Source organism: Rutidosis leptorrhynchoides, chromosome 8, assembly GCF_046630445.1.
Source record: "Rutidosis leptorrhynchoides isolate AG116_Rl617_1_P2 chromosome 8, CSIRO_AGI_Rlap_v1, whole genome shotgun sequence".
In the NCBI taxonomy this organism is placed as follows: Eukaryota; Viridiplantae; Streptophyta; class Magnoliopsida; order Asterales; family Asteraceae; genus Rutidosis; species Rutidosis leptorrhynchoides.
The window spans coordinates 40752284-40772740 of NC_092340.1; the positions used below are offsets into that span (position 1 = coordinate 40752284).

Genomic DNA, 20457 nt, shown 5'->3' on the forward strand with positions numbered 1-20457 from the left:
TGTGCTTATTGGGTTCTACTCTGCTTATTTATCTGATGCAATCATAGCTTATTGCCTTTTACTACTAGTGAAATAATGAGCATGTTTTTAGTTGAAACTGTATGATCTCCATATACTGAGGCTGCACCCCCTCCTGGCCTATGTTTATCCTAAGATGTACTCTTTTTTTTTTTTAACCGCGGTACGGTGGGTACTTAACGACCACGCGTTCATCTCCCACAGTTGCATAACCCGCTCTCAACTGATGCCCAGGAGGAAACCCGACACAATCCGAGGGCATGGGCGGTAAAACCCCCCTCCCCCGCTGCTCCTGTGCGAAAGGCACCCTTGGGTGGAATTCGAGGGTAAAGGTGCAACCTTGTGTGCAATGTTGCACCCCACGGGAGTCGAACTCCTGACCTCTCGCTAAAGAGTTCGACTGCTGTGGAGTGTAACATTGCAGACAAGGTTGCACCTAAGTTGTACTCTTAGATGATATAAAAGCAACACCAAGTATATCGAAAAAGTTTAAAATGTAGATTTTGCTGAGGACCTTCGAGTCTGAAGCACTGAAAGCTTCATGTTTCTGATTCGGGTCCAACTTGTGAAAGATTGTTAATGTGAAAGTCCTTGATTTAACATATTTTTGTTTGCCATTTTGATGACTTTCTTTGCATTTTACTCTTAGGCCCATAGCCAGCTGAAAAGCAAACTAAGATATGCCATAAACCCATAAGCATATGCTTTTAGCTTTTCAATATAATTTTTGTACTTATATATACTTAAATTTATATATTTATATATATATTTATATTAATATTATGTACTTGTAAATTTAATAATGCAAGTATGGAGAGGAAGGACCCAGGAAGCTTTCAAGAGGTTGGACTCATACCTACTCCAATTACTGCTTTTGACTAAATCTTGCGACTTTATTTATAGAGGTCCATCATATCACAAACACCCATCTGAAAGTGACATCAATTGCTGCCACCTAATACACAACTATAATCAAACAACCATCACTTTCACTACTTGAATCAAAATCAACAAACACAGTAGATACTTTTGACTTGAAGGCAAAACAAAAAACAAAAAAAAACAAAATTAAGAACAAATAATTTAAGATGAACATCCAGCCTGAATTTCCTAACCATTGACATAATTATTTTGTGCATTTGACAAATACCACAAAACTAAAACCTGCTCCAAAGATAACATGAAATAAAATTACCAAAACGGACGGCAATGGTATACGAGCCATCTTGTCCTATAATTGCTCAACTCCATACAACAAGCATATTTTACAAATAGGCGATAAACGATAACATTAATATTATCACTCACCCTTAAACGTCTTTTTCTACCCCATCATCTGCTTCCTATATCACTAATACTTCTCCATGATTCCACCATTCTTGTAATGCTCTGTTTTTGCATAGTGCATTCTAATGGCTGCCACGGGGTCCGCAACTCCATTGCAGGAGGCCCCACCAACACCTTTCAAGCCCCTACCTTGTTGCACACTAGTTGTTGACAATGCTGCTTCCAACTCTTTTCGTCTCGGAATCTCGCTTAATACCTTATCTACTGTAAAAGACTGTCCGTACGGATGGTAACTTGGACCTCGATTGTTGTTGCTAAGTTTTCTAGACGAAAAACCAGACGTAACGTTTATGTCGCTAAAAGCAGAAGGATATTTAGCTAGTAACACAGCAGAGTCTGGTAAAGAGGATAAACCTGTCTGTATTCTGTTTCCATCCCAAAATCCATAGCTTCTATTCAACTGAAGGTTTTTTTCTGCACCAAAAGCGGAATCGTTATCCTTATCGAGATCTAACGAAGCTAATTTCCTGTGTGCGCCGCTATTTTCAAACTTCGAATTAGATGAATTTCCAGTTGCACTACCATTTGCCTTGGTATTAGTCAAGATCTGACCGAATAGTTTCACATCGCCATTACTACTTGCCTTTTCAATGTCTAAAGATGAACATCTTCTCTGTTCTTGGGACACAGTTGTCGAATTGGGACACATTTGTATACAACCATCCCTTGGCATTAAAAGACTCTCGTCAAACTTGAAGTTGCTTTGCGGTTCGTTGCAACTTAATGAACGTCTAGGAGAACAACACAAATGGTAACCATCGATACTTGAAGATCTTTGACCGCTCTTTCTGAACGAGAGTTTGGATGACACATCATCCTGGCTAACAACAGTCTTCCTGTCGAGATTTTTCGGAAACAAACTAGTCGTGACAAAATCATTACCTATTTCCCGACAAGTTACATTTTCAGAAACTGCATTCAAATCCAACTTGCTTCCATCATCAATGCTTAAATCCAATAACCCCGCTCTTGAGTAATACGTAACAGAAAGGTCATTAGCAGACCCGTTGACAACTGGATCAGCTTCTTCAACTTTGGCACCTGATGCAGAATCAGAATTCGCCGTTTGTGGAGACGGCTCCACATTCACAGCTTCGGTTGCTTCACTGTCTGCAGCCCCCTCCAAATTAACATTCAACTTTGGCACCTGTTCTATCGAATTCTCAAACATGAGCGCAGGTTCAGTACAGTTGTTTACTACATTCGTATCGGATGAGTCCCGGTCATCAACATCCATCCTAAACTCCATAGATGATTTATCTTGCGAAATTCCCGACCCACTGTCGATCATGCAAGTATCATCATGATCACCTTGGTTCGCACCTGTTGTACCTTCACTGGAACCTTGATTAGCAATCGTATCGAGCCCGAAAACGTTCTTAGTCTTGCTAAAATAGACACTGCACTGACCGATTGACCGTGTTCTAACACATTGAGAGATCATCGAAAAATCCTTGCCGTAAGTTCGAACCGCCTTCATAAAACTCGACTTCTCTTCATCCGTCCAATGAGACGAATCCATATCTTCCCCACAACTATCATCTGAACAGGTCTCATCATCAACACAACGTAGTGATGAAGATGAACCACCCTGTTTCTGACATCGTTTGACTTTTTGAAGAACATCTCCATGGTCAACCAGACTTGTGACACATGAACCCAAAGCTTCAGGTGATATAGACCCACAAATACCAGCTAATACATCAGCTGCAGCAGTTTCTTGTTCACTACAAAACGAATCAGAACCATTCGACTGCTTTAAGATGCTACAACCGCCATTCGCATCATAAACCATGGCCCTTGTTTCTCGATTAGGTCTTTGTTTCCCAGATGTGACCAAGTATGTATTTGCAATTTTAGACTTCCCTTTAGCAAATTCCGAACTCTGTTTTGTTTTTTGAAAATCATCAGACTTGTGATTCTTGTAATAGAACTCAACACAATCGGCAACTGTTTTGTTTGGCAAAAAAGTTGCAATTTTTCTAAAGTTTTTTCCAAAACAAGAATACTTTTCCAGAAACGTTTCTTTATCTTCTACCGTCCACGCCTTAACGATAGACTTCTCCTTTTCAACATCGATAGGGTTCTCCACTAATCCATTATCCGAAATAAACCTGGTACTCGTTCGTGTACCCTTGTCTAATACGAAAGTTGGCATCTTTTGTGCATTCCTGGAAGCCCTTATAATCTGTGAATCATAAAGTAGCTTGTTTGCATATTCAACCATCTCCTTGGTTGGAACCAAGCATAAATTGCCAGCTGCATATAAGAAAAAAAGATCAAAATTTTAAGAGATATACATCAACTAATATCTATGATTTTATGATGCATATTATATTTATCAAAATTACTTATACAGCACTGAAAATTGCTTGAAGATAAATCTAGGACTCTGCCAAAGAGCAAGATTCACCTAAAACTTGATTCAACTGTACCAATTGGTCCAACTATTTTCAAAAATACATATATAAATAAATACTAATGATTGTCACAAGTTTAATAAATTAACCATCTCTTACCAGGAGAAGATAAACGGGTGTAAATGGATGAACGATGCCTTTGATGGTCCGCAAATCCCATACGAAAGCTCGATTCAGACTTCCTATTAGGCTTTGAGCCCGATTTTCTTGAAAAAAGCAAGCAAAGATCTTTTTTCCAATAGTAGTGCAATGCCCGAAACTTGAGACTGATAATCCTTTCCTTGAACTTTAAAAAACGTTTCCTCATAACAAACTTTTCTGCCATCAATGAATTATCAGTAGCTCGTGAAATACCGGTACGGACACGTGTTGGCAACATCTTACTAATTTCATCTGATGTTTCTTTTGCTTTCACAATATTTGAAGCCAATATTGACTTATATAACTTTTCTTGTACATCGTCAACAGAAAAGGTTGAAACTTTACTACTATCCCCACAAAACGTTACCATATCAGTGCCAACGTGATCTTGAGAGCATTCCGTTTTCTCCAAGATAGATGTTGAAGCGCCTGTAATCTCGATATTTTGTATATTCTTGTTGTTGCACTCTTTAAGTAAAAAACGGGAAGAAGACGAAATAGGACATGAACCTCGATCAGATTTCAACGATTTCAATTCAATCTCAAGAGAATCGATTTCAGATTCTGTGATTTCAAGTGACCTAGAAATGTCTGCTTTCCATACCTGTAACTTGTCCATTGCAAAACGGGACCCGGGACCACTTGTTTCATCGGTCTGCAGCAGTTCATCGAGTAAAGAGCTCATGTTAAAGCCTTCAGGAAGCTCCAAATTCTCCAAATTAAATGTTAATTCTTGTGTGTGATTTTGACACGCGTGACTATGATTACGAGTATCGGTATGTAAGGTAGCTTCTGTAACAGATGTCCTCTCTTCTACGCCTACGATGCAAAAAATAGTAAATAAAGTTTTAGACTAATCACTAATAAAAGAAACTGTTTGATAGCTACTTTAATATGCAAAATAAAAAATTACTCTTAGAACACAAACTCGAACATAACATGTATATATAATCATATCAACAGTTGAAGAGAATAATTGCAGATTCTTTTACGGAGTTTTGGAAAGTATGTGGTCATAACCAGGGACGAAGGCAAAGCTACTGAAGTGCAGATACAAGAAAATATTGCAACTTATAGAAATACATGTACATGTACATGTACATGTACATGTACATGTACATGTTACATGTACATGTACATGTACATGTACATGTACATGTACATGTACATGTACATGTACATGTACATGTACATGTACATGTACATGTACATGTACATGTACATATACATATATATATATATATATATATATATATATATATACCCGATTGGTTACTTCCCTCTTGATCCTACCACTATATATATATATATATATATATATATATATATATATATATATATATATAGTGGAAGGATTTGATTATATCTAGGCATGAGTTAAAACCCATGGAAATTTGATTATACCATTTTCATGGCGTCTACTTATTTTTATTTTATTATATTTTATTATTTTTTTTAAAACTTTTTCCTACTTAAAGGCCGGAGGTCCTCTCGGAAGCAATCTCTTTATCCGTCGAATAGAGAGAGGGATGACTTTCTCTACTTTTGAGAGTGTTTCACTCTGGGTGGAGAAATGACTTGTCTTTATTCTCGGATAGGGGAAGGATTGTCTACATCTCACCTCCCCCATACACCACTCATGTGGTATTGGGTTTTGTTGTTGTTGTTGTTGTTGTATAGATATATATATACATATATATATATATATACGTGTATATATGTGTATATATACGTGTATATATACGTGTATATATGTGTATATGCGTGTATATATACGTGTATATATGTGTATATACGTGTACGTGTATATATACGTGTATATATATGTGTGTGTATATATATATATATATATATATATATATATATATATATAGATGGGATATCAGCAGCAAAACAACTACAAAGACGCCATGTTACAGCTCATAAGGTATGTCTCCTAAACTAACGCAACACACATCAATGAGGATAGAACAACTTTTAGTTTCTTTGTGTGTATATTATATTATTATGTACACAAAACAGTTTACTAGTTCATGCTTTATAAAATTGTATTTTAATGCAGCAACAGGCACATATTATGATATCAAGAAAAATATGATATGATAGAACCTGACAGAATCTTTTCTTCATGAATGTGTTCAAAGTAATCAGAAATGAAAACAAAGTGTGGCAAAAAGAATAGGACAAAGTTAACATTATAGCAAAATAAATTGTGATTCTTCTTGAAGTAATGTTGCAAAATATATCATGGTTTATTACTTGTATTATAGCTATAATTAAAATTATAAATACAAATTATAATTATTATATTATAATTATAGTAATTATTATTATTATTACCGTATATATATTAGTATAAAAAGGGGTAAAACCGACCCTTTAACGGCCCCACAACGACCGGCTCCACGGCCAACATGTGAAAGGACAACCGCGAAACCCATGCTTAGAGGGACATCGGGCTAGGATTGTGAACCCACGACCTCCGTTTTATGCTGCATGTCCTCGAGCCACTAGGCTACCTCCACTTTATGCTTTATGCTACTATAACTTGATGGTTTATTACTTGTATAATTGTATTATAACTTTCTAGTCTCTAGTGCATGATGGCTGCCATTGACAGTATCTACATATGATTATATGAACGATACTCTGCACGTTAGGTCATGGGAACAGAACACTGTCTTGATAAGAACAAATTATTCTCTTCTATCTAACCTCAATAGATGTAGATTTTTTACAAGTTAACATTCCTTTAAATGTCTGATTCACCGATATACATTTATATAATTTTAATTACACTTCGATGCGTTCAAAAAGGATCTGTTAGATGGCAAAACTCACAAAATTATACATGTTAAGTAGCTTTTCAAGGTCAGCATATTACCTGGAGATGAACTGCAAGCAAAAGAGCAAGACGTAGTAGGAGATGCACATTCCAAGTAACCAGCGACGTTTGGGCTTTTAGCAGGCAAGTTAGACGGACTGGATACTAAAGGTTCTGAGATGCTGGCATCATCAATAGTTCCATCCCTCGGTCCAGTCTCTTTATCGACAACATCATTTGGGTCAACCTTCTTTTTCTCATACTTGGCCAGCCCCTCACCCCACCCAAGACGGGCCTTTTTACGTGAGTTGGCCTCATCAGGAGTCGTTGGTGTCAAACACGGAGCAGTATCCGCTGACGGAGATCGAACCAGAGTGTTGTTACCCGGCTGCAAAGGGTCAGTTTTTGAATCAAGAGTCTCCACCCCAATAATCTTACAGCTACTTGAATGACTAAAACTAGCACCTCTTGAAGATAAGCTTCCGGAACGAATCCATTTAATAGGCTTCCAATCAAGTGTAGATCCCAATGAATTCCCTTTCTCGAGCCTTTGACCGCCTGTAAAACTAACTGGACTACTATTCTTCGCTTTTTGGTCATTCGAATGTAGTTGGTCCCACGAGTTCACAAAATCGGTTTGGCGATTGAAGTTACCATTTGGGGAAGCAGTAGTTTCCCATGAGTGTCCTCCCTTACTGTCTTTCTGATTACCCAAGTCCACTGACACCCGGGGCCCTGTAAATTCAGACCAAAAATAACAAATAGTCACCAATTCAATCAAAACACATGTAAAGAATAACCCTAAATCAAACTCAAAAAGGTATAATCTTGATTAAAAAAGGAACTTTCCTCCATCCCAGCCCTAAATTCCATCCCATAGAACAAGAAAGAACACAAGAAAAAGAACATCATATCTATACAGATCTAGCCCAATTATATACGCCTGCATCAAAAAAAACCCTAAATACTTCATAACCTACATAACTATACTTAAAGCAACAAGCTTTCTACTTTACAAACCCTAAAAACGTCAAAATAAGGATGAACATACACTTACCGGTAAACGGACGGCGAAAATCAGACGGTCCACAACCCCCACCGGACCAAAGGTTCTTAGGGTGAGAAGGAGTGGTAGAAGACTCTCTCCAACATGCCGGAAATTTTTCAACAGGTTCCGATGAGAAGGATGTCGTCACCTTTAAAATATCTTTCCGATCAATTGGCAACAGCTCCGGCGACATCAATTAATCAATTTTTTTTTTGTTCCGTAAAATTCCTACCTTGAATTCACGCATCCGGTGCCACAGATGAGAACAATAATCACAGGGAGTCAGGTCTTGCTGAATTGATTGTCGTTATAGAGAATACTAGATCGCTGAAGTTTGAAGAAGCGTCAACAGGTGGTACAAATTTGGGGAAAAGTTAGGGTTTGAAATTGAGAGACGAAACGGCGCAGGGAAGAAAAGAAGAATGTAAAGTTTAATCTGAATTATTACGGAGTATTATTTATTTTTATTTTTATTTTTATTTTTATAATAATAATAATAATCTTTCTGTGGGTATAGAAAAATTTCAGAGAATTGAAGAGAGATTAGATACAGATAAAAGAGAAAGAGAGAGAGAAAAAGAGAGCGTCCAGTTGATAAGCCCGGACTCCCGGAGAGAGGAGGGAAAAAAAATGTAATAATATAATAATGATAATACGGAGTATTTCTATGGGGTATGATTCTCACACATACTTTTTGATCCTCACACACCAATTGAGTATTATTAGAAGAGTAAAAGGTTAAAATAGGTGTGTGAGGATCAAAAAAGTGTGTGTGAGAATCCTCCCCCATTTCTATTATTATTATTTTATTACATCATACAAGGGTTAATCCTAGGTACGAAACATCAAGATGAAAGTCTTTCTTTGGGCAACTAACCTTAATCTTTGCCATGGCATTCAAGCTTAATACGGAAAGTTTACATGTCGTTCAATCGTTATACGAAACATCAAGATGAAAGTCTTTCTTTGGGCAACTAACCTTAATCTTTGCCATGGCATTCAAGCTTATACTTGGGATGCGAATCCCTTCTTACTTTGTAATAAGGCTTGAATAGCCTCATGTTGTATTGTGTTTTGTATTATCTTCTCATGACCGAAGTTTGTTTCCGTCATTGTATCTTTCATAGTGGAACTTCATTGTTTTAATGAAGGTTCTATCTACTTTCAATGCAATCAACTTTTTTCGCCAAAAAAAAAAAGAAGGGTTAATCCTAGGTGTCACTCCACTAATCACCCATTAATTAAGGTAATCCACATGTTAATCAACCATTAGTGGGATTAATCCACTAATACTACCCTAATCAAACGCCACGTGTCCTGATTAACATCTCAGTTTTTAATGAAGAAAAAAAAACGAACAAAAAACTACACAACCCTAATCCGCTTCACCTCTCTATCCGTCGTGTTCTTCTTTGATTCATCAGAAAAATTCGAAATCCTTTCATCCCCACTCACATACCATAATTTCAGACTCAATTTGCTGAATAAAATGATGTATTAATTACTGAAAAACGATGAATAATTCTGCAAAGTGGTGAAGCAATTCTGGGTTCAATCGTAACCCGATGTTAAAGAATTACTACGTACTGAATAATGAACCCTAATTTTGGTCTTCATTCGGATGTTTAACATCAATTTTGTCAAAGGCTATCAGATCTGCAACGATTTTTCGATCTTCAATATGCAATGTGTTTGTAAGTTTTACCCTAATTCTTATTTTATCAATGCCGTTAACGATAGTGATAATGATGATTATCAGATACAAATGGAGATTGGTATTTTTGATCTTCACGGTAAATTATGAATTCTTTTTAAATTTACAGTTCTTTCAAATCGCATTGCACAAATTTTAGGGTTACTTATATTCGATTTAACTTTATTTAGTAGTGTTGTTTGATACATTTTACCATTTTTGAATAAATGTTTAATTGTTTATGCCTGCAAAACTGTTCTATCCATTTCAACATGTTTCCTTATTTCAAAATATATGATTTATATGTCAAAGATAAAAAATATGTTGTTTGATTCACATTTAAGTACTTAATATCTGTCTCAAATTTTATAAAAAAATCTAAGATTACCAAATTTTGGATTATTAATGCTTATTGGAATGAAAAACTATATTTTTTTATACAAATTTGCAAATGATATATTACAATAACAAATTTGTTTCTCATTTTACAGTATTATCTTTAATTTTTTTTTAAAGTCAACAAACTGTACTATATTAAAGCCAATATTGAGTTGTTATGTTTGTAAAATATAAATTACTATAGTTTTATAGTAAATCAAATATTCAAAATAATCAATTGTCTATAACTGTTTCCTTAGTTAACTGCTATCACGAAATTCATTCCCTAAAAAAGAGCAAATCAGTTTTTTTTTACAATTTATCTGCAGACATCCATCTATAAATCCAACTTCAGTATTTCATTTTTTCAACACAGTTTCAGAATACATTGCATTCTTTCAAAGACAATGGAATCCAGAATGGTTATGGTTGGAGCTTGATAATGCTAAAAATGAACATATATTTCATAGCATTATTCCTCAAGAAAGACAAGCTTTTAGTTGCAATTTCTCTATTTACAAGTGATATTCGTTTAAATAATAAAAGTTGAAGACAAAAGACAGATTCGATGAATTGAAGACGCAAAGGTCCAAAAAGCTCAAAAGTACAAAACACAATCAAAGAGGTTCCAATTATTGATAAGAAACGTCTCGAAATTACAAGAGTACAAGATTCAAAACGCAAAGTACAAGATATTAAATTATACGCAAGGACGTTCAAAAATCCGGAACCGGGACCAGAGTCAACTCTCAACGCTCGACGCAACGGACTAAAAATTACAAGTTAACTATGTATATAAATATAATATAATATATAATTAATTATATTAATTATATATATATATTATATTTATATAATAAACCGTCGGTAAACAAAGAGCCAAAATGGAGTGAGCTGTAATTACAAACTCCGCGACTCGCGGAGTTTGAAGAAGGAATGGGCCGCGAGTCGCGGAGCCCCAAAAACTGAAACTCCCTATAAAGCCCAACGAATTCTGATCATTTTTTCATCCAATATCCATCAATCTCTCTATCTATATACGTAATATTTATATTTATAATTTATATTTTAATTTTAATCCTAATAATAAGGGTATGTTAGCAAATGTTGTAAGGGTGTAAGTCGAAATTCTGTCCGTGTAACGCTACGCTATTTTTAATCATTGTAAGTTATGTTCAACCTTTTTAATTTAATGTCTCGTAGCTAAGTTATCATTATGCTTATTTAAATCCGAAGTAATCATGATGTTGGGCTAATTACTAAAATTGGGTAATTGGGCTTTGTACCATAATTGGGGTTTGGATAAAAGAACGACACTTGTGGAAATTAGACTATGGGTTATTAATGGGTTTTATATTAACTAAACAATACCTTGTTAATTTAATATACAAACTTATAATTCGACGTATTTATATATAACCACATACGCTTGACTGGGTACGGTGGGCGGGATATCTATAAATACCAATAATTATTCATTTTACCGGATACGGAACTGGATTAATACTTAATAGACTTGTTGAAACAGGGGTGAATTACATTCAAGGGTAATTGGTGTAATTGTTAACAAAGTAGTAAAACCTTGGTTTACACGCAGTCGATAACCTGGCGTATTCATTAAACAAAGTATTAAAACCTTGTTACAATTCGAATCCCCAATTAGTTGGAATATTTGACTTCGGGAATAAGAATAATTTGACGAAGGCTTTCGCTCTTTATATTTATGACTGATGGACTATTATGGACAAAATCCGTATGGACATATTAAATAATCCAGGACAAATGACAATTAACCCATGGGCATAAAACTAAAATCAACACGTCAAACATCGTGATTACGGAAGTTTAAATAAGCATAATTCTTTTATTTCATATTTAATTTCCTTTATTTTATATTTAATTGCACTTCTAATTATCGCATTTTTATTGTTATTGTATTTAATTGCACTTTTAATTATCGTACTTTTTAATTATCGCAAGTTTATTTTATCGCACTTTTATTATTCGCAATTTCATTATCGTTATTTACTTTACGCTTTAAATTAAGTCTTGTATTTATTTATTATTTTACATTTGGTTTTAACTGCGACTAAAGTTTTAAAATCGACAAACCGGTCATTAAACGGTAAAAACCCCCTTTATAACAATAATATTACTTATATATATATTTGTATTTTTATAAAAGTAAACTAATATAGCGTTAAGCTTTGTTTAAAGATTTTCCCTGTGGAACGAACCGGACTTACTAAAAACTACACTACTGTACGATTAGGTACACTGCCTATAAGTGTTGTAGCAAGGTTTAAGTATATCCATTCTCTAAATAAATAAATATCTTGTGTAAAATTGTATCGTATTTAATAGTATTTCCTGCTAAAAATTAATAGTATTTTATACCCCTTAGCTTTAACTATCAAGTATTTTTGGCGTCGCTGCCGGGGTTTCGCTTAAAAGCCGGAAGCGCAATGCTAATATAAAAAAAAGATTTTTATTTTTAGTTTACTTTTATAAAAATACGTTTTTGTAAAAAATACGTTTTTAATTATTCGAAAATATAAAAAGAAAACAAAAATATAAATATTTTTAAGAGTTTGTTAAATATTTAAGTTTTATAAAGTTTCTTTATTTTTATTTTATAAAAATATAAGTTTTATTTAAATATTTTGTGTTTATTTAGAACATAAAAAAAACCGAAAAAAAAAAATTAATATATATATAAATCTATTTTTAAGATATTTTTAAAATTATAAAGTAGTTCTATTTTTATTTTAGTTTTTAAATATAAGTTTTTATTATATAAATATTTTGATTTAAACAGAAAATATAAAACAGAAAAGAAAAAAAACGCGTCGAATTTTAAACAACCTGTCATTTGAATTTTGAAACCCCGCGACTCGCGGAGTTTGCTGCTTCGGGCACCGCAACTCGCGGAGCCGCCCTGACAGGCCAGACCAAAACCCTAATCTGCATTTAATACGGTGTAATTAATTATTATTATTATTTAAACCCTAATTAGTTTATTATTAATATAATTTAGTTTTAATTAATTATAATTAGTTTTATTATATATAAAAATTAATAGTTTTATAAAATAAATAATATAAAAATAATATTTTTATAAAAATTGTAATTTTTACAACTTTTTGTATATTTTTATATTTTGTCCCTTTTTAATTGTTTTAGCGTAATATTTGTATTTTTCGCTAGTTTTTAGTTTTAAACTTAGTTTTTGCCATAGTTATTTTTTTTAGTTCTAGATTTTTAGGCTTTGCCGTAAAATCCCTTAAGTACTTTTTCTTTAGACTAAAATTTAGGTACTTTAGAATTTTGCAACGCCTTTTAAGTTTTAGTTTCTTTTTAAGTTATTGCCATTTGGGATATAGTTTTTCTTGTAAGCTTTAATATTTTTAGACACCTTTTACCTATGTATCAATTATCATTCCAATTAGTAATCTCAATTTGCGATTATAATTTTAAGTTAGTTGTGGTAATAAGGTTAGGTTAGTCAAGTGTTTTTAAGTTTTATAAGTTTCTTTTATTTTTCCGTCACCTTTTATTTTTCAACCATTTTTCTTTTTCGACATTTTTCGACATGCTCTTTTTCTTTCTTATTTCTCGCTATTCTAGTTTTTAGGACATAGATTTTTATTCTACTTCTTATCTAAATTTCTTAAAATTACGAAAATTTATTTTAAGTGGTTAAATTGATAGACATCAAAATTTTCTGGTTCGTAGTAATAGTTGGATTTGTACGTGGACCGGGTTATTGGAGCTAAACAGTCCTCAATTATATTGAGACCAAACGAATCCTGCCCCTCTGCTGCATCTTTTGGCTATTCGAAACGTGGGCAAAATCAGAAAAGTCTATTGATTGGATAACTTATTATAATTTTTCTTTCCTTTTAAAAACTAATAGGATATTCAGTGAATGCACCGAGCAAGACGTTCACCACCTTTTGTACGTTCACCACCTGTAACTAGATCAAGACATTTAGCAAATATTACTGCCGTTGATTTTTCTTTAGAATCGTCATCCAGTCGACCAAGTACTCCAGTTCTGTGATGACCCGGAAATTTCTGACCAAATTTAAACTTAATCTTTGTATGATTAACATTTCCGACACGATAAGCAAAGTCTATGAAGTTGAATCTCAAAATTTTAAACTATTCAAATACTCTTCGATTGTTCTCAACGATTCGCGAACCATTATATGTAAATAGATACATATATATACTATAACTTGAAAACGTAACAAAGTTTTAATTGCATGATACCGTACATTAAACTTATTGGTTTATATATCTATTTGAATATATATGATTTCAAGTTATTTAGTAAACGATAGTAACATTCGTTTATTGATTCGATTGATATTTAGATAAGTTAACTAAAGCGTTTAAGATGAACCAGTAAAACACTAATTTGCTACAGTGTTTTCAATTTGCCACATTACTCAAAATGCTACAGTGTTTTCGAAAATCACTATTTGCTACAGTGAAATTGAATTTTTGCTACATTGAATTGCTACAGTAAAAGTAGCTTTGCTACAGTAAAACACTATTTTAAAATATATTTTAACAAATAGTGAGACGATGATTTATAAAAGCAAATGACCACGATACTTAAATGTATAAGTTATATTTCATAGAATATAATTTAGTGAAGAATAAGCCTAATTATTGACAAAGGTATAGGCGGTAAAACGTAAAATGCTAGTTTTCTCAGTGTACGAAACCACGTTCGAAAAACCGGAACCGGGACATAAGTCGAGTGACGACATACGACTTATCGGAACAAAAATTACAAGTTAACTATGCACGTGAATTTAATATAATATATAATTAATTATATAAATTAAATATATTATATTATTATATATAATATAAAATTATGTCGACAAACAAGAAGTTAAAAATTTGTGAGCTGTCCCAGGGTGCCATGCGATCGCATGGCCTTGAAGCACAAATCCCATGCGATCGCATGGGGTGCTTTTTCAGAAAAAGTTCTATAAATTGATCGAGTTTCTGGCTATATTTTCACTCACACATATACAAATATAGATATACTCCGTAATATTATTTATTATTATTATTATTATTATTATTATTATTATTATTATTATTATTATTATTATTATTATTATTATTATTAATAAGATTATTATTAATCTTATTATTTTTATTATTAGTGTTATTATTTTTGCGATACAAAAATAATAATGTACATAAAATATTACGACGGAGTGCTGTCCAAATAATTTTCAAAACAAGTTTTCGAGCAAGCTAGAGCTAAGGAAATTATGGGTTATTGCCAAGAAGGTTATGGGTAATTTTCGGGGGTATTTTTGGGAATTAAACCTCGTGTTTATCATCTCCGATGCATCTACATGCTTTCCTGCAATATTGTATATCAATATTAAACAGTGAGTTTCATATGATCCCTTTTACCCTTTACATTTTTGGGCTGAGAATACATGCAAATGCTTTATTAACTGATTTACAATATTTATATGCGTGAGTTTCATTGATCCCTTTTTAATTACTTTTGCAATATATATTTTTGGGCTGAGAATACATGCACTTTATTTTAAACGCAATGGATACAAGTACATACTAAATTCTACACTGAGTTTGAACCGAAAATCCCTTAGCTTTGGTAACTAGTAACTGCCGGTTATAAGAACTGGTGGGCGCAAGTAGTAGTATATGGATCCATAGGGCTTGATATCCCCGTCCGAGCTAGAGCACTAGCCTTTTAACGGACGTATGCTATTTGAGAAGCGTACACGTTGGTTTGCGTGTATTATTAAGATGATTATACAAAGGGTACAAATTATATAAACGTTAAAGTTTAGTTACCAGGGTGCTCAATTTTGTAGAACCGATTGATAAACATTTCGGATGAAACAACTGAAATCTTGTGATCCACCTTTTATGTAAAACCTATTGATAAACGTTTTGAATAAAACAACTGAACTTTTGTAATCCACAATGATATACGGATTATGTGTAATATTAAAACTATGAACTCACCAACCTTTGTGTTGACACTTGAAGCATGTTTATTCTCAGGATTCTAGAAGTCTTCCGCTGTTTGCTTATACGTGATACAAGATATGTGCTTGGAGTCATACATGCTATATACAAGAAACTTGCATTCACCAAACCATTACCATGTATCTTATTTTGACTGTATTGTCAACAGATGTATTATTGTAAACTATTTAAATGGTGATTGTCTATACGTAGGAATCATCAGATGTTAAAAACCTGGAATTTATATATTCATTTATGAAATACCTTTTCAAACGAATACAATGTTACAAAATGTATCACATGGAGGTCAAATACCTCGCAATGAAATCAATGAATGACGTGTTCGTCCATATGGATTTGGAGCGATCGTCACAGTTGGTATCAGAGCGTTGGTCTTAGCGAACCAGAATTTGCATTAGTGTGTCTAACTGGTTATTGTTAGGATACATTAGTGAGTCTGGACTTCGACCATGTCTGCATAATAAAAGTTGTTGCTTATAATTTTTTTGTTAGAAATTACCCGCTTATCATTCCTTGTGTGGAAAATTACCTGCTTATCATTTGTAGTCTAGACACACCTTATTGCATGGATTGCATGACTAGTGTATAGACAAAATGAATATCTTTGCGTATCTGTTACTGTTACCTTTACTTGACAGTTTCCGAAAGTTTCTCCGTAATTCGCGGATCCTTTGTACTATATAAAGGTATTCTATGTAATTAGAATATCATCCGATATCCGAAAATCATTTCACATTGAAAATTATTTATCTAACCGTGTAAGATGAATTCTGCAAGTAATTCGAGTTCTTCGGATTCCGATATAAATTTCCACCTGAGTTCTGAAAGCAGTGTAACCGGAATGAATCAACCAATCAGTTATCACCAATTCTGGATGAATTGGGGATGGGTTCGTAATCAACTTAATCAATGGAGACAAGAGGAAGGCGATCCTTTCCACCAACCGAATTCACCTCTTAGTGAGGAACCTGAGGCACTTACCGGCGAACCTGTTCGAAACACTATCTTTACCCTCATTTCTAGGATATTTCGCAACGATTATATGATAACTAGAATTTTAAACTTTATTCATCCTCTCGTACCAACCGCCAATCATCCCGGAATAATAGAAGAAGTTAACGAGCTTCGCGCTCGAGTTGTGGCTTTGGAGAATATGATGCACAATTTGCAGGCATCACAGGCAGCACCGGTAGCACCACCAGAACCAGCAGCACAACCAACAACGGTACCAGTACCACCAACAACAACATCCGCACCGTAAACCTTAACCTCACAATCTGTCCCACGGGTATCAACCTCATACGCACCGTAGACACCGAAGAATACTAATAACCATAAACGATGAAGTATTAATTCATAACTTCATTAGAGAAATATCCTGCGACGATTATGTAATCTTTAATATAGAAGAGATTATTCGTTTCTAGTTCCAACCGAAAATCAAATGAGTTTAATAACTCATTAAATCTATATTACATCTGAAGGAAATATACATACATATATTTTCATAAAGATTGTAATTGAAAATCCTTTTGTACAAACTATTAATGATGAGAATATTTTAACGGGTAGGTAATACCCTAGAAATATATAAATTCCACATTAATATGTTACACTATACATTCTTCAATTCTGATTCAGCAATCATTAACTATACTGCTCAAACCTATAGATATACGTATCTGTTCATCGCAGAATAATCATTTTCATTCAATTTCATATTCTGATTTCGATAGATCAGAATCTAAGTCAAGATTAAACGAAAAACATCACTCTTAGATTCCTACATCTTTCAAAACCATGCTTCGAAAACCATGCTTTGAATTCAGAACAGTACTAGAACATCATATGATTACATTTTGCGTTCAAACCCATCGAAATTCTTGGAAACACTTCAACTAATGAACAAACGAGAAGACAAACCAACTACACGATATCTACGAGAAGAAAGATTTGTACTTATAATCATATATCTGGAAAGCTCTCGAAACCTAAGTAAAACTTTAACACGTATCTGTGATAAATCCTTCGGCATTATTATTACTGAAAATAACCTTGCAATTCCTTTTTAAAAGTATCCAGTATTATCACCCATTCAACTAGTCAACGACCACCTTTCAGACTTATAACTTTGGCATATACGTTTTTGTTACTGGGGAACCTTTTATGTTCCACCATATCAGCAGTAAATGTACCAGCGACTCCGTCACTCTGCTATTTAAATCTCTCCAGAAATCACTATATATACATTGAAACCCTATCATGTACTCATCCACATCTTGTAACAATAGTTGCCGTTCCAACTATCGGGAATTTGCAATCAGTATTTTGAAATCTTGCAGCACGTCTACGCCAACAGTTATATGTGTACATATAACGTCTACCTCCTCGAATTACATACTTCGAATGTGAAGTTTCCGAAAAACACCCCAAACTATGAAACTAGTTCTCTGAAATTGGAACAATGCTGATGAAGCAGCAAAAACTGTAAACGACCTTAACAGTCAAAAGTTTGATGATAAAGAATAGTATGGTGGTAAAGCTGAGAAAAAGAGAAGGTTTAAAACTGGAAAACGGATTGAGCAAAGTATGAAGGAGGGCTGTGGATTAATCACAAAGACTAAACCTGCCTTCAAAGAATACAAATGATTCAGTATCTGCTGAAGTCATTAACGAATACCTTTCTACTAACTCAAAATCCGTTACGAACAAATCTTCTTCATCATTCTTCGATATTAGAAATTCTAAGATATCATCGTATCTTTTATTATAAATATCCTCAATATTTCTGAAGATATTTTCATAAGCATTCTTATCTGAAATCATTAATCTCTTCGTGCTATCTGTATTACATCATAAAAGAAACTATTTTAGTTTCTAAATTCTGAAACCTTCAAGTTTAAAATTTGAATGTTTTGAAGTAGTGTTGGGAACTGAAGCATGAATTAGTATAATATAATGACACTTGATCAACGTGATTATATTACAGTAAGTCATGCTGAGTTTCTAATGGAACGTGATAAAGGTTCACAGATCCCACCCTCATAATGAACCATGTTACATAACTCTTTTACTCTATTTAACCTCTAAACATATCAAGAAAATATTTTCTTGATGATTCGGTCTTTTCCGGATATTCTGGTAATTTGACAAATCAAGATCGTACCATTACGATTACCTTCTTAGAACATTAACTATGTTCACTCTGAAATGTATAGCTACGAATTCTGGACCAGTATCCGCTTGACTTAAGGTCGGGAAGAGAAAACGAAAGCATGAAGCTCCGAAATATAATGAAAAATAAAAGCCAGATAAAAAAACATAAATTTACAAACCGTGTATATCAATGCGTATAGCAATATAAAGACACGGGAGAATGATAAATACAACTATCCCTAGAGCATAATAGAAATAAACAGATTCTTCTGGTGGGAGCTGGAAAAGAAGGATGATTGTGGCAAACGTCAATATTAGGTCAAGAACCAGAACTGGATTGAGCATTTTCACAATCTTTTGAATGTATTAATTGGGGAAGAAAGTAGGGATGGTGAAAATAATGAGACGGAAGAGGTCAATTTATAGCGAAATATCAGACATAGCAATCGAGGCAGATTACACATTTAATCATAGAAAATCCTAGTTTCCGCAAATTCCGAAGAATCAAATCTTATTTAGAATATGAAGATTTTCTATTCCTTAAATTCCGGAAATCAAACGTTACTACGTCAAGAGATAAGACGAATCTCTATTCTCCATTTCACTCTATTACGATAACTTCTCTTACTCTTCGAGTAATTGGATTGTTTTATCCATATTATTCAACGGTAATAAAATTCTATTTATCAACACATATTCGTCATGAAAACATTTTTATTGTTAGCCACGACGACCTCACTCAAATTTCGGGACGAAATTTCTTTAACGGGTAGGTACTGTGATGACCCGGAAATTTCTGACCAAATTTAAACTTAATCTTTGTATGATTAACATTTCCGACACGATAAGCAAAGTCTATGAAGTTGAATCTCAAAATTTTAAACTATTCAAATACTCTTCGATTGTTCTCAACGATTCGCGAACCATTATATGTAAATAGATACATATATATACTATAACTTAAAAACGTAACAAAGTTTTAATTGCATGATACCGTACATTAAACTTATTGGTTTATATATCTATTTGAATATATATGATTTCAAGTTATTTAGTAAACGATAGTAACATTCGTTTATTGATTCGATTGATATTTAGATAAGTTAACTAAAGCGTTTAAGATGAACCAGTAAAACACTAATTTGCTACAGTGTTTTCAATTTGCCACATTACTCAAAATGCTACAGTGTTTTCGAAAATCACTATTTGCTACAGTGAAATTGACTTTGCTACAATGAATTGCTACAATAAAAATTGACTTTGCTACAGTAGCTTTGCTACAGTAAAACACTATTTTAAAATGTATTTTAACAAATAGTGAGACGATGATTTATAAAAGCAAATGACCACGATACTTAAATGTATAAGTTATATT

The 20457-nt window shown here is 33.4% G+C and overlaps 1 protein-coding gene across 2 annotated transcripts; it reads right to left on the minus strand.

Moving 5' to 3' along the window:
- Nucleotides 1-1047: 1047 nt before the first annotated feature.
- On the minus strand, nucleotides 1048-8266 carry LOC139861391 (uncharacterized). 2 transcript variants are annotated; one of them, XM_071849772.1, is made up of 5 exons: nucleotides 7808-8266; nucleotides 6811-7485; nucleotides 3885-4745; nucleotides 1720-3624; nucleotides 1435-1628 (listed from the first exon to the last, which is right to left on the minus strand). In XM_071849772.1, exons 1-5 carry the CDS (start codon nucleotides 7989-7991, stop codon nucleotides 1567-1569), a joined length of 3687 nt encoding a protein of 1228 aa, XP_071705873.1. In that variant the 5' UTR covers nucleotides 7992-8266; the 3' UTR covers nucleotides 1435-1566. The 2 variants fall into 2 exon arrangements, with proteins under 2 accessions (XP_071705872.1, XP_071705873.1); XM_071849771.1 differs by having other exon boundaries at nucleotides 1048-3624.
- Between the last annotated feature and the right edge of the window lie 12191 nt (nucleotides 8267-20457).